Genomic DNA, 15,174 nt, shown 5'->3' on the forward strand with positions numbered 1-15,174 from the left:
TAGTTACTAATTAACATTTCCCATACGTCTACTTTATGTTGGCATCGTTTTGTGAACATCCTTTGATTTTTCCAGGACGTTCAAGGCTTAGAATTTAAAGAGGCTCTGTCACCAGATTATAAATGCCGCCTTCTACATAATCTGATCGGCGCTGTAATGTAGATAACAGTGGTTTTTATTTTGAAAAACGATAAATTTTGGGCAAGTTATGATCAATTTTAGATTTATGCGAATTTGTTTTTCAATCGACAACTGGGCGTGTTTTTACCTTTTGACTAACTGGGTGTTGTAAAGAAAAATGTATGACGCTGACCAATCAGCGTCATTAACTTCTCTCCATTCATGTCCATTTGTATTCACTGCACAGCGTGATCTCGCGAGATCATGCTGTGCTGTGATTAAGTCCCACAGAAACGTTACCGAAGTGTCGGGTGTATGAATAGACATCGCGTCCTGGCTGGAGGCAATGCCTATTCTCTCAAGACACTTCAGTAAAGTTAATGTGGGTGTATGTGACAGCACAGCGTGATTTCACGAGAGTACAAATGGACATCAATGGAGAGAAGTGTATGACGCTGATTGGTCAGCGTCATACACTTCTCTTCACAACGTCCACTTGGTCAAAAGGTGAAAAAGGCCCAGTTGTCTAAGAAACGAATCCAAAATTGATCATAAATTGATTGTTTTTCAAAATAAAAACCACTCTTATCTACATTACAGCGCCGATCAGATTATGTAGGAGATAGGGCACCTATAATCTAGTGACCGAGCCTCTTTAAGCAGCAATTTCACACATTTTCAAGAAAATTTCCAAAACCTATGATTACATTTTTAATTTATTCTGCGGGTAGATGCGATTACGGCAATACTATATGTATATATTTCTTTTCATATTTTTTTTAAAACCATGATTGTCTAGTGCAAACACCGTAAAACATTTTGTTTGTGTCACCATATTCTAAGAGCCAGAACTTTTTTATTTTTCCATTAAGAAATCTATGTGAGGGCTTGTGTTTTGCTGAGCAAACTAGTTTTTATTGGTACCATTTTTGATCCCTATTTATAAAAATTTTTAGGAGCTGAAGTTGCTAAAAATAGTGATTATGGTATTGTGTAATTTTTATATTTTTTACGTAGTTCACCGTATAGGATAAAGATCATCATATTTTTATAGTTTAGGCCGTCATGGATGCGCCGATGACGACATATTTATTATTATTTTTTTTTTAAATATTCGTTGTAACTAACTTATTTATGTACATTTTTTTTAAACTTTTTTTTTTTTGTCCCACTAGGGACTTGAAGATCCAACGAATGGATCGTTGTTATAATACCCTGCAATACTTATGTATTGCAGCGTATTATACCTGTCCGTTTCATACCCAATTGCCTTCTGTAGATGGCAGAACTGGAGGCCTTTGTTAGGCCTCTGGTTACCGTAGAAACCATCGGCACCCCGCAATCGCGCCGCGGGGTGCCGATGTTGTTGTAACTCCTTAAATGCCGGGGTCTCTATTGACCGCCGCCTTTAAGGGGTTAATTGGCTGTGATCCCAACCGATATGTTCCCTCAGTACGAAGGCTGCTAGTATCAGCCAGTACTGAGAGATCCCAGGCATAGGGGAATGCCTGTGCGCTCCGTTAGGAGCACACGTAGAATAACGGGTTGCAGGAACAAGGACCAGCGCTGCAGCCAGTTAATCTACGTGGGGTGGTCGGGAAGGGGTTAAATCTAACCAGTCTGAAATGTGCATTGTACTCTTCAGGTCCATCCACGCTGAATACATTCGAAGGAAGGACGGGGCTATGTATAGCATATATACGGTACCTGTTACGGAGTGCTGACACGTGGTGTACTAGCATTGTATTTTTGCAGCGGAAAACTACAATATATGCCTATTTGAAAAATATTCTTCAACTCCCATAGGCATACATTGTAAAGTCTCCCACATCGTGTGTTAAATGCTGCAAAAATAAGATGTAAACACGCCACTTTTGAGGGCACCCTTAATCTTATCCGTGTTTTAATTATGCAACAAAGACACGCTCCTATCATCGTATCATACTATCTGGAGATAAAGGGCATACGTTTCAGCAAAGATCAGGTCCTAAGGTGCCCATACATATTAGACAAAGCTTTGACAAATCAATCCGAATTCCCCCTTGACGTCATATATCATGGGAAAAAAAGGATTCAATGTGTTGGATTTCATCCTGCCTGATCCTTGTTCGCATGGAATGTAACCTGATGTTAGAGGGTTTTGGCAGTGGCTTATTCCTCTCTCGCCATTGAAACAAACACGCACGCTTGGCCGCGCATTGGGTGGTGTTGAAAGAAATAACTGTCGTCCGAATGAGCTTTCGGCCTACGGTTATTTAATGTGTATGGCCACTTTCATTATTCAACAATTTATCTATTTAATGTTTTCACGTGGCTAATATGATAGTTGTGCCAGTATATAAATAGAGATAACATGCAGTGTATTGTTGAGTTGTCATTGCTACATGTCATGTGTGTCCGGTTGAGAAACGTCTACATAGATGTCTTGGACAGATTGAAATGCGGAGCTTTCTTCTTAGCTGCAGCTCGAAGTTGCTCACAGCTCATTTCTATTATTGGCCCCCTAAGCCAACACAGGTTATAGAAAGTTCAGATCTAATTTCCGGCACTATTGCATAGAGAGTTCAGATTATTTTTGTTCCTTCAAATCTTTTTTCGCAAAGTTACTAAGTCAAGTAGCCCTCCCCTCAAACAAATTACATCAAAGTACCCCTAAGCGCTATTAAATTCACTGCACAAACACAGTAAACAAACCCATTAGAGACATGGCATGTACCCCCTGGGGCGCACGTACCATCCGTTCAAAACCTAGTATATAGAGCACCTGCTTCACCACCTTGTCAACACTGCTGAATCATCCAGGGTAATTCCAAAGGTGTGGAAAATTGCAAGAATCTATATGGGCGCTGTTGCACTGTCAAGGCAGATATTATCAGAAGTCAAGAACTGGACGTAATCTGTCCGAACACGGTCAAAATGTCATTTTATACCGCAAAATGTATACATTCTATACTGATCTCCAAGTGTCGGCCACAACAGTATAAATACTCAGCATTATCTGTACATAAACGTTAACCCTTTCATGACGCAGCCATTTTGTCAATTTTGTCTTTTCCTCGCTGTAATTCAGGAGCCGTACTTTTATTTATTTATTTTTTTATTTCTCTGTCGATAAAGCCATGTTTTGTGGGATGAGTTGTAGTTTTTAATTCCATCATTTATTGAGCCCTATTATGTACTTACAAACTTAAAAAATATTCTTTGTGGGGGTGAAATCTAGAGAAAAAAAAACAGCAATTCCTCTGTTGTTTTTTGGGTTTTGCATTTATGCTGTTCAATGTGCGATTTAAAAATGACCGTTAACTTTATTCTGTGGGTCGATTACGGCAATACCAAAATTAATATTTTATTTTTTTTATATCCTTTACCTTTTTTCAAAATTTTAAAACCATTTGTTAAGAAAAAAAATATTTGGTATCACCATATTTTAAGATCCATAACTTTTTATTTTTCCATCGATGGAGCTGTGTGAGGGCTTGATTTTTTTGTTGGACGAGCGGTCTTTTTTTTTTTTTATTACGTTTTTTGGGGGTAAAATGGAAACAACTGATTTTCCATTGAAAACAATAAGATCAGTTTTGTCATCCGCTTTGCTCCAACATTTTTTCTTTTTTTGTTAATAGAACAGAGCAAACTGAGCACTAGAGATACGCAAACCAGCTAAAAATTGCAAGCAATAGTGGGCAGTGGCATTACAACCGCTTTAGCAGCTGCTACGGGGCCCACGGCATGAGGGGGCCCGTGCCGCCCGCTGGCACATGCCCCATGGCCGGAGGCTCCGCTAGCAGCCGCAATGGCAGCTACAGCGCGACGCCACTGAACACTATGGCAGAGCAGGGAGGTATCGACTACCGACCAGTCTCTAATCTGTGCTTCATATCCAAACTCCTGGAACGCTTGGTCTACTCTCACCTTATCCGCTATCTCTCTGCTATCTCCATTCTAGACCCCTTACAATCTAGATCTGCACTCTACTCTCCACAGAGACTGCCCTTACTAAAGTCTTAAATTATCTCTTGGCAGCTAAATCGGACTGTAAATCCTCAATCCTGATTCTTCTGGATCTCTCTGCAGCCTTTGACACTGTAGACCACAAACTCCTACTTAGAGGCTCTGTCACCAGTTTTTGCAACCCCGATCTCCTATTGCAGCAGATCGGCGCTGCAATGTAGATAAGAGTAACGTTTGTTTTTTTTTAAAAACAAGCATTTTTGGCCAAGTTATGACCATTTTTATATTTATGCAAATTAGGTTTTCTAAAGTACAACTGGGCGTGTTTAAAGTTAAAGTACAAGTGGGCGTGTATTGTGTATGTACATCTGGGCGTTTTTACTTCTTTTACTAGCTGGGCGTTGTGAATGGAAGTGTATGATGCTGACGAATCAGCATCATCCACTTCTCTTCGTTACTACCCAGCTTCTGGCAGTGCACAGACACACAGCGTTTTCTCAAGAGATCACGCTGTGACGTCACTTCCTGCCCCGGTCCTGCATCGTGTCGGATGATGGAGCGCCTGTCGTGCTTGTGCGCATGCGTGACCGGTGCTTCTTTCATTTTTTTTGAGCTGCCGTGCACCGACACCGATAGTCCGAGGTTTCTCATGGAGAACTTCGGGGGAATTTTGGTCCCCCATTCTTATCGCTGGGGGTCCCAGAGATCACAGATGTATCCCCTATAATGTGGATAGGGGATACATGTCTTTTGTGGGACAAACCATAGGCTACAGGCTGTTTTTTTGGGCGTGGGGGCTGTATGGTGCTATATATACAGGGGGCTGTATGGCGCGATCTACAGGAGGGGCTGTATGGTGCTATATATAGGGGGTTGTATGGCGCTATATACAGGGAGGCTGTATGGTGCTATATATAGGGGGGGCTGTATGGCGCTATCTACGGGGGGGCTGTATGGAGCTATCTACGGGGGGGCTGTATGGAGCTATCTACGGGGGGGGCTGTATGGCGCGATCTACGGGGGGGGCTGTATGGCGCGATCTACGGGGGGGCTGTATGGCGCGATCTACGGAGGGGCTGTATGGCGCGATCTACGGAGGGGCTGTATGGCGCTATCTACGGGGGGCTGTATGGCGCTATCTACGGGGGGCTGTATGGCGCTATCTACGGGGGGCTGTATGGCGCTATCTACGGGGGGCTGTATGGCGCTATCTACGGGGGGCTGTATGGCGCTATCTACGGGGGGCTGTATGGCGCTATCTACGGGGGGCTGTATGGCGCTATCTACGGGGGGCTGTATGGCGCTATCTACGGGGGGCTGTATGGCGCTATCTACGGGGGGCTGTATGGCGCTATCTACGGGGGGCTGTATGGCGCTATCTACGGGGGGCTGTATGGCGCTATCTACGGGGGGCTGTATGGCGCTATCTACGGGGGGGGGCTGTATGGCGCTATCTACGGGGGGGGGCTGTATGGCGCTATCTACGGGGGGGGGCTGTATGGCGCGATCTACGGGGGGGGGGGCTGTATGGCGCGATCTACGGGGGGGGGCTGTATGGCGCGATCTACGGGGGGGGCTGTATGGCGCGATCTACGGGGGGGGGGGGGCTGTATGGCGCGATCTACGGGGGGGGCTGTATGGCGCTATCTACGGGGGGGGGGCTGTATGGCGCTATCTACGGGGGGGGGCTGTATGGCGCTATCTACGGGGGGGGGCTGTATGGCGCTATCTACGGGGGGGGGGCTGTATGGCGCTATTTATGGGGGGCTGTATGGTGCAATATACAGGGGGGCTCTATTGCATTATCTACGGGGGCTGTATGGTGTTCTCTACAGGGGGGGCTTTATGGTGCTATGTACAGGGGGGGCTGTCTGGCGCTATGTACAGGGGGGCTGTCTGGCGCTATGTACAGGAGGGGCTGTATGGCGCGATCTACAGGGAGGGGGCTGTATGGCGGAATCCACAGGGCTGCACTATCTACATGGGGAGGGTTGTGTGGCACCCAGGGGAGGGGGGGGGGCAGTCTAAAGTTTGCTATGGGGCCCAGTCTTTCCTAGTTATGCCCCTGACAGTGGGTAAGGAAAAAATGCGTTTCCAGTGATCTTCTGGACCAGTTCATGTCATAGGGGCCAAACCAAAGTTGCTATAGATTATTTTTTATTTTTTTTTGTTTCTCTTTTTTTTCAAGTTATATGCACTAAGCTGCTCTTCATTGACTTTTGAAAAGTGTCTCTGTGATGGCTTCACTGAACTACATTGGCCAACATGTTTATCTGCCTCTAGGTAGCTATCTATTTCTATCTATATAATTTAATGTGCACCTTCAGCATTCACATTAATTATTTATATGGTGTTTACCTCAGTGAACTACTTATTGCTACTCTCCAGCTGCTACTTTCCTAGTTTGTTGGGGCTTTTATACAATCTTTTGCAACAACTGGAGGAAGGGTACAGCCCCATGTAGTGGCATCGCAAGCGATTTTGCCGGTAATACCACAAGATACTCACTGCAAGTAAGACTTGTTTCATCCTCATGGGGACGCTGCTATATGGGACCAAACCCTCACAGGTTGCAGACCAATGATGCAAATGTATTAGTCGTATGCAGTTGTTTCTCTGTGAGACGAATCTTGCATTGATTTAACATTATTGCAGCTACATTGTGCAAGGCTCATTTAGCCAACATCCATAGTTCATTGACTATATGACGTTATTGAATATGATCACGCAGCCAAAGTTGTAATGTTTTCCTAGACTAATCTATAGAACAAATGGGAAGTAATTGGGAAATTGAGGATTCTGAGTTTACCCTTTAAAAAAGAAGATATATATATATATTTTTTTTAAACGTTTTGACCACAATGTTTCCTGGATCTGATGAATATTCAAAAGACATGTAGGTTCTGTACATACCTTTTGTATACAGATGTGACTGACTATGGGTTTAGCCTTCTATCTCTAACTTGGACCGTAGAGAAATGTGTCCTACTCACTACATTGCAGGAGAAACCTATTACCCTGATGCATCTGTTCCTTTTTTTTTTGTGAAATTAATAAAACTGTTTGAAAGAAAAAGAAACAAAGTGAACAAAGCCAGCCGTATTGTAAATACAAATATAACTGGCAATGCCAGTTTAGGCGGATGTTATTTGAGCTGGCTTAACAGAACAGGTATTTAAGAGAGAAAACTAGTAGTTGCAAAAGCCTCTATTGAAGTAAAACGTAGGATGGAACAAAGATCGCGAAGCTCGAATCTGAGGACTCTGATCAAATCTCTTTCTTTTATTCTACAAGAAATCATTTTCAGTTTAACTTAGAACATTCATGTCAGGTCACTGTAGCTTACTTTTCATTCCACATTCTGCTTATGACTTTTTCTCTCTCGTTTCTATAGCAAAATATTTATATCATGATTTTAGATTTGTGCCTCTGGGCTTTATAAATTCCTGAATTTTTCTGTAGACATGAACTTGGAAAAAGTAATTTATATTATCTCATAGCTTGGAGCTCTTTGGTCTTACCGAAAATGCAGTAACTAGGGTCGTTCCACCGGGCGGCGCCTGGGCTCGCTCCACCGGGCGGCGCCTGGGCTCGCTCCACCGGGCGGCGCCGGGGCTGGCGGCTCCGGCGCTCGCTCCACTAGGCCCATGTTCTACATGCAATCTCTGCATCACCCTGTAGTTATATAACGTATCTGTATTACTGATAACTTTCAAAATATCATACTTGAATGACGTCAAAGTAAAGATAATCATAAGTGAGCTTTTTTATTAGCTAAAGAGGTGTATGAAAATTTATATTTTGTATGCTACACTAAAGTGAATTCACTGTCTTTTTCAGCTCCTAATGGTCCCCATGATAAAGTCCAAGAGAAGAAAATGTCATTGAGTCAAGCTAGAAAAGACAATGCTCTCTCCAAATCTGGTGAGTTCCATTAATGTCTCCTTATTAGTTTTGAAACAACTTTTAATTTTATATGGTGTTTTATTGTTTACGTCTGCAGTGGGTCTCTCCTCAGACATGTGCTTGTCATCCGTTATTTACACTACAGTGCACGTTGTTTGACATTGTAGTGAATGCTCAATTCATTTCCTTTGTTTGGCATGTTCTATGTGCCACCAGTGTAGCAAACGTCATACCCAAACCCCTTTAACTTTATCACATACAACCCCTTTCATATTGATGCCGCTGCTGCAATCAGCTGATTGTCGTGGGTTTGGCTTTCGGCACCCTCTGCAAACCGATAATTTTGTCGGGTAAAAGACACAGCCATACATTTCCTTTTGCAGCGGACAAGTTACATGGTGGCAATTCATATAAATGGCCATTCATTTATTACATAGACATCTTGAGTTCACACAAGCGGGACCACCTCTTACAGAGCATATTCATAGGGCACATGGACAGGGGTTGCACTCTCCAAACATCTGACCACTTCTTGTTTTCATCTCTTCTTTCTGTTATGTGCTGTTTGTGTTTAAAGTTGTGGATAATTTTTTTTAGAATTTCACATAATTTATAACCATGACTGTGTATATATCAGTAAATCAGAAGTTAGGGCAGTATTAAAAGTTTATAATTTTTTTGAATTACTAAGATGTTCCAGGTTGTCAACTTTTTTTTGGGCAACTGATTGAAAATTACGTACGGCCGACATTTTTTAGGGACAAATTGGAAAACCATCATGAATGATGTATATTACTTTGTCTTCAGCTCACTTTCTAAGCTAGCTCCTGCAGCCTAATTTATTTTTTTAACGGATCCATTAACACTTAATATGGACACAGGAAAAAGTTTACTGTTTGTACGGACTGTCCAGGAATTTACAGATATAGTCATGGCTGCCATGTTTTCAAAAATACTAACTGGAAGTGCAGCCTTATGATTTGTCACTGTTGAATTAGCTGCTTAGAAACTACTGGTATAGTGTCTTTTTTTTATTGATTAAATATGTTAACAAAATAAGTCTGTTCTGTTTCTGAAAAACTAATTGAAAAGTGACAACCAATACGGTAGTGGTGTGTTTTGTGAAATAGTAACATTTCTGTACACCGGTACTACTGTTCTGATTTCTCATCGTTTTACATGTTCGTTCTGATGCAAACAAGCCTGTAGTCTCAACATTGTAGATTGGGGGAGAGTTTCTGACAGAACATCCTTCAGCTCACGAAGATGATAGACGTGTAATCTAAAGCCTCACCGAACTTCTAAAAATCCCAGCTCTCTCTTAGGTTAAACCCTTTTTTGGAATCTTATAGGTGCCAATGTTTAAATTTAATCTCTCTTATGGCCAGTCCACTTCAGATAAATCTTGCCTGCTTAAAGAGTAACTGTACTTTCAGAAAACTTTTGATATGTCATGGCAACATATCTGAAGTTTAGATGTGTGGGGTCCAGGTGCGAAAACACCCACCATCGCTGAAACAAAGAGGCAGAAGCGCTCAGCCAAGCACTCTGCACCTTCCGCTGTGATCAGCGCTCCTCATTAGGCTGAAGAAATGCTGATACACGTTCTATGTGAGCCCATCTACAGCTTGCCTCTACGCTTCCGCCCCTTTGTTTCAGGGATGGTGGGTATCGGCACCCTGACCCCGACCGATCAGAACTTCTGAAAGTACAATTACTCTAAGTATTTGCATGATCGGTCCCTGAATTCTCCACATGACTGATGTTATTTTCACAATACAGTACTAAGACTGTGCTGGAGGAAGGCTGAAATTGTGTGTGTATTAATGTTCGTGCTGGTTAAAAATTATTTAACCTAGAACAAGACCTGAAATGTTCCAGGTTACCAAACGTTCTGGATTATTGGATTGTATATGAACACTCATAGAAGAATATCATTCAGGCATATGTGTATGTTTGGGATTGGTTGTGTCATGATCCAATAAATGTTAGTGCTTTTACTGGATGTCAGGCATAAAATGTACTTTCTTTGCACACCATTTATTTTTCCATCCGATGGTGGAAATCCCATACATCCGCTACAGATCAGAAGATCAGTGTTTTTATCATCGATGCCGCTGCACTTCATTTTGACTTTCTTTTCACTGAGAATGTTTGGCATCTTGTGCTTTTCAGAACCACATCTTACTCTGAAAGTTGATGAAAGGCAAAGACTGGCTCGAGAGCGTCGAGAGGAGCGGGAAAAACTAGTGGGTATGAATCATCTAATGAACTTTTTTTTTTCTATATTTGTTTCACAGTGTAGAAGCTTTGAACATACTTTTACATTGCAACCATGTCTTACCATCACTGCTTAATAAAACTGATCATCGCAGCATAATAGAATATATTACAGACTTCAAATGTAAATTTTGCTTACCTGAAAAATATTTACGATATTGGTTAGACACTTTAACTTACAAATTTGTTCACATTTCTATGTATTTAGCAGAGACACAATAATTTTGCATCTTGTTTAGGTAATGCTGCAGTGTTAATGGAATTATGTTGCGGAAACTATGAATATAGGTGATATAAAGTACAGTGAAGTTTACCGCTCAGACGGCACTGGTAACAGTCCAATATCATTCAGTATGGACTCTCTCCCAGAAAATGCAGTGGACAGTCCGCAATCCAATGAGGGTGTGGATGGTAATTCTTATCCTTGTAGTTCCACCAAGCTCCTTATCGTCTCTCTCCACATTCAAAGAACTCCTGGTAGGAAAAGGATCTTATGTCTCTAATAGATGGAAAAAGGAAGACACATAGTGCAACACCCTCTGAAAAAAGATTGCTCCACGCCAAGTTTAACCCGTTGGTGACCGGTCCATCGTGTTTCTACGTCGGTCACTAACGGGCCTTATTCCGATGCCATAGACTTTTTACGTCGCGGCATCGGAATAAGTAAACAGAGCAGGGAGCTGTCAAATCCCTGCTCTGCCGAGTGAGATCGATATTAGTATCGATCTCACCCGTTTAACCCCTCAGATACGGTGCTCAATAGCGAGCACCGCATCTGAGTGGTTTTGGAGAGAGGGAGGGAGCTCCCTCTCTCCCCCACCGACACCCGGCGATATGATCGCCGAGTGTCAGTGTCTCCAATGGCAGCCGGGGGCCTAATAAAGGCCCCCAGGTCTGCCTGTAATGAATGCCTGCTAGATCATGCCGGAGGCATGACCTAGCAGATGCCTGTCCGTTTTAAATGGACAGGCATAATACACTGCAATACAGAAGTATTGCAGTGTATTATAATAGCGATCGCAGAATCGCATATTAAAGTCCCCTAGTGGGACTAGTAAAAAAAAAAGTTTAATAAAGTTAATTAAAAAAAAATGAAAAACCCACTTTTTCCCCTTACAAATTGCTTTAGTATTAAAAAAACAAAATAAAGTAAAAAAGTTACACATATTTGGTATCGCCGCGTCCGTAACGACCCCGACTATAAATCTATTACATTATTTAACCCGCACGGTGAACGCCGTAAAAAATTAAATAAAAAACGACAGAAAAATTGCTGTTTTCTGTGAATCCTGACTTAAAAAAAATGTGATTAAAAAGTGATCAAAAAGTCGCATCTACTCCAAAATGGTACCAATAAAAACTACAAGTCGTCCCGCAAAAAAAAAGCCGTCATACAACCGCATCGGCGAAAAAATAAAAACGTTACGGCTCTTCAAACATGGAGACACAAAAACAAATCATTTAGAAAAAAAAGCGTTTTTACTGTGTAAAAGTAGTAAAACATACAAAAACTATACAAATTTGGTATCGTTGCAATCGTAACAACCCGCTGAATAAAGTTATTGTGTTATTTATACCACACGGTAAACGGCGTAGATTTAGGACGCAAAAAAGAGTGGCGAAATTTCAGATTTTTTTTCTATTCCCCCCCCCCCCCCCCCAAAAAAAGTTAATAAAAGTTAATCAATAAATAATATGTACCTCAAAATGGTGCTATTAAAAAGTACAACTTGTCCCGCAAAAAAACAAGACCTTATATAGCTATGTCGACGCAAAAATAAAAGAGTTCTAGCTCTTGGAATGCGACGATTGAAAAACGTAAAAAATAGCTTGGTCATTAAGGTCTAAAATAGGCTGGTCATTAAGGGGTAAATCCATACTCACAGAAGTAACAAGAAATAAAAGCATCAAGGTAAGTAAAAAATCTTTAAAATTTCTAGGCGGCACGCCAAACACTCTCGCCCGACCCTGGGTTTCGCCCTTCCGGCTTCCTCTGGGGCATCAAGAGGAAGCCGGAAGGGCGAAACCCAGGGTCGGGCGAGAGTGTTTGGCGTGCCGCCTAGAAATTGTAAAGATTTTTACTTACCTTGATGCTTTTATTTCTTGTTACTTCTGTGAGTATGGATTAAACTTGGCGTGGAGCAATCTTTTTTCAGAGGGTGTTGCACTATGTGTCTTCCTTTTTCCATCTATTAGAGACATAAGATCCTTTTCCTACCAGGAGTTCTTTGAATGTGGAGAGAGACGATAAGGAGCTTGGTGGAACTACAAGGATAAGAATTACCATCCACACACTCATTGGATTGCGGACTGTCCACTGCATTTTTCTGGGAGAGAGTCCATACTGAATGATATTGGACTGTTACCAGTGCCGTCTGAGCAGTAAACGTCACTGTACTTTATATATGTTATTTAGGGTATTTGTTGGATCATACCCAATTTAGTTTTGCCTGCTCCGGTTTGAGAGAGATTTTGTGGGTATTTGAGCCAAGAGAAACCACCATTATATTTGTATGAATATAGGTGGTTTTAATTTTTTAGAGTAGTTTACCATAGTTTCATACACTATCTGGCCAAAAGTAAGTGGAGACCTAACCATGACTACAGCAATAATAACTGAACCTGTAATAAGTAATGAACATCAATCAAGCGTGTTGATTAGGGCCTCCCTTCTTATAGTAATCTGGTATGCACTACAATACCAACCAGAAACACTCCTCTTAGACAGATGTTCTCACTCTATTGTCATCTTACAGGACCTGTATATTGCTATACTGACACCTATTTTCCTCCACTAAAAATAATGTTCTGGACAGTCCCACGTTTTCACCATAAGTACACAATCATGTCCTCTTACAGTGGAGGAAATAAGTATTTGATCCCTTGCTGATTTTGTAAGTTTGCCCACTGTCAAAGACATGAACAGTCTAGAATTTTTAGGCTAGGTTAATTTTACCAGTGAGAGATAGATTATATTTAAAAAAATCACATTGTCAAAATTATATATATTTATTTGCATTGTGCACAGAGAAATAAGTATTTGATCCCTTTGGCAAACAAGACTTAATACTTGGTGGCAAAACCCTTGTTGGCAAGCACAGCAGTCAGACATTTTTAGTAGTTGATGATGAGGTTTGCACACATGTTAGATGGAATTTTGGCCCACTCCTCTTTGCAGATCATCTGTAAATCATTAAGATTTTCGAGGCTGTCGCTTGGCAACTCAGATCTTCAGCTCCCTCCATAAGTTTTCGATGGGATTAAGGTCTGGAGACTGGCTAGGCCACTCCATGACCTTAATGTGCTTATTTTTGAGCCACTCCTTTGTTGCCTTGGCTGTATGTTTTAGGTAATTGTCGTGCTGGAAGACCCAGCCACGAGCCATTTTTAATGTCCTGGTGGAGGGAAGGAGGTTGTCACTCAGGATTTGACGGTACATGGCTCCATCCATTCTCCCATTGATGCGGTGAAGTAGTCCTGTGCCCTTAGCAGAGAAACACCCCCAAAACATAATGTTTCCACCTCCATGCTTGACAGTGGGGACGGTGTTCTTTGGGTCATAGGCAGCATTTCTCTTCCTCCAAAAACGGCGAGTTGAGTTAATGCCAAAGAGCTCAATTTTAGTCTCATCTGACCTCAGCACCTTCTCCCAATCACTCTCAGAATCATCCAGATGTTCATTTGCAAACTTCAGACGGGCCTGTACATGTGCCTTCTTGAGCAGGGGGACCTTGCGGGCACTGCAGGATTTTAATCCATTCCGGCGTAATGTGTTACCAATGGTTTTCTTGGTGACTGTGGTCCCAGCTGCCTTGAGATCATTAACAAGTTCCCCCCGTGTAGTTTTCGGCTGAGCTCTCACCTTCCTCAGGATCAAGGATACCCCATGAGGTGAGATTATGCATGGAGCCCCAGATCGATGTCGATTGACAGTCATTTTGTATGTCTTCCATTTTCTTACTATTGCACCAACAGTTGTCTCCTTCTCACCCAGCGTCTTACTTATGGTTTTGTAGCCCATTCCAGCCTTGTTCAGGTCTATGATCTTGTCCCTGACATCCTTAGAAAGCTCTTTGGTCTTGCCCATGTTGTAGAGGTTAGAGTCAGACTGATTAATTGAGTCTGTGGACAGGAGTCTTTTATACAGGTGACCATTTAAGACAGCTGTCTTTAATGCAGGCACCAAGTTGATTTGGAGCGTGTAACTGGTCTGGAGGAGGCTGAACTCTTAATGGTTGGTAGGGGATCAAATACTTATTTCTCTGTGCACAATGCAAATAAATATATATAATTTTGACTATGTGATTTTCTTTTTTTTTTTTTTATATAATCTATCTCTCACTGGTAAAATTAACCTAGCCTAAAAATTCTAGACTGTTCATGTCTTTGACAGTGGGCAAACTTACAAAATCAGCAAGGGATCAAATACTTATTTCCTCCACTGTATATTATATCCTTGCGGCACCAGGACAACACTGTACGTCCTGGTGGAGGATGACGTATGGAGTGGGCTTACAGCTGACACCTCGCACTAACAGCCAGAAACCGAGAGAACTCTGATCCTGGCCATTTAATAACTTAGTAACTTAGTGCCGCGGTCAATAGCGACCGCAGGATCAAAGCAGGTTAGAAAAAGTGGGGCAGCCCCTCCGACGGCCTATTGCGCCCTTCACCCTCCCCCCGGTGATTGCGGGGTGCTGATAGTTGTCATGGCAGCCCGGGGCCTGATGAAGACCCCCCAGGTCTGCCTTCTTTCTGCTCCTGTTAACCCCTACCCGCACCACGATGTAATAGCACGTTGTGGTGCGGTGGTGTAAGCAGGGGGTGTCAGCTGTGTATTACAGCTGACACCCGGGACTAACAGCCAGCAACAGCGATCGCGTGGTTCCTGGCAGTTTAACCCCTTAGATGCTGCAA

At 42.3% G+C, this 15,174-nt stretch overlaps 1 protein-coding gene across 6 annotated transcripts in view; it reads left to right on the forward strand.

Moving 5' to 3' along the window:
- MAP7 (microtubule associated protein 7) overlaps window positions 1–15,174 on the forward strand; it is a 147,959-nt gene that overhangs the window by 69,078 nt on the left and 63,707 nt on the right. For all 6 annotated transcript variants that reach the window (XM_075862484.1, XM_075862485.1, XM_075862486.1 and 3 more), the window contains exons 2-3: window positions 7,912–7,995; window positions 10,153–10,230. In XM_075862484.1, coding sequence (XP_075718599.1) covers window positions 7,912–7,995; window positions 10,153–10,230 — 162 coding nt within the window. The remainder of the gene's footprint in view (window positions 1–7,911; window positions 7,996–10,152; window positions 10,231–15,174) is intronic.

The sequence above is a fragment of the Rhinoderma darwinii genome, chromosome 4, assembly GCF_050947455.1.
Source record: "Rhinoderma darwinii isolate aRhiDar2 chromosome 4, aRhiDar2.hap1, whole genome shotgun sequence".
Lineage (NCBI taxonomy): Eukaryota > Metazoa > Chordata > Amphibia > Anura > Rhinodermatidae > Rhinoderma > Rhinoderma darwinii.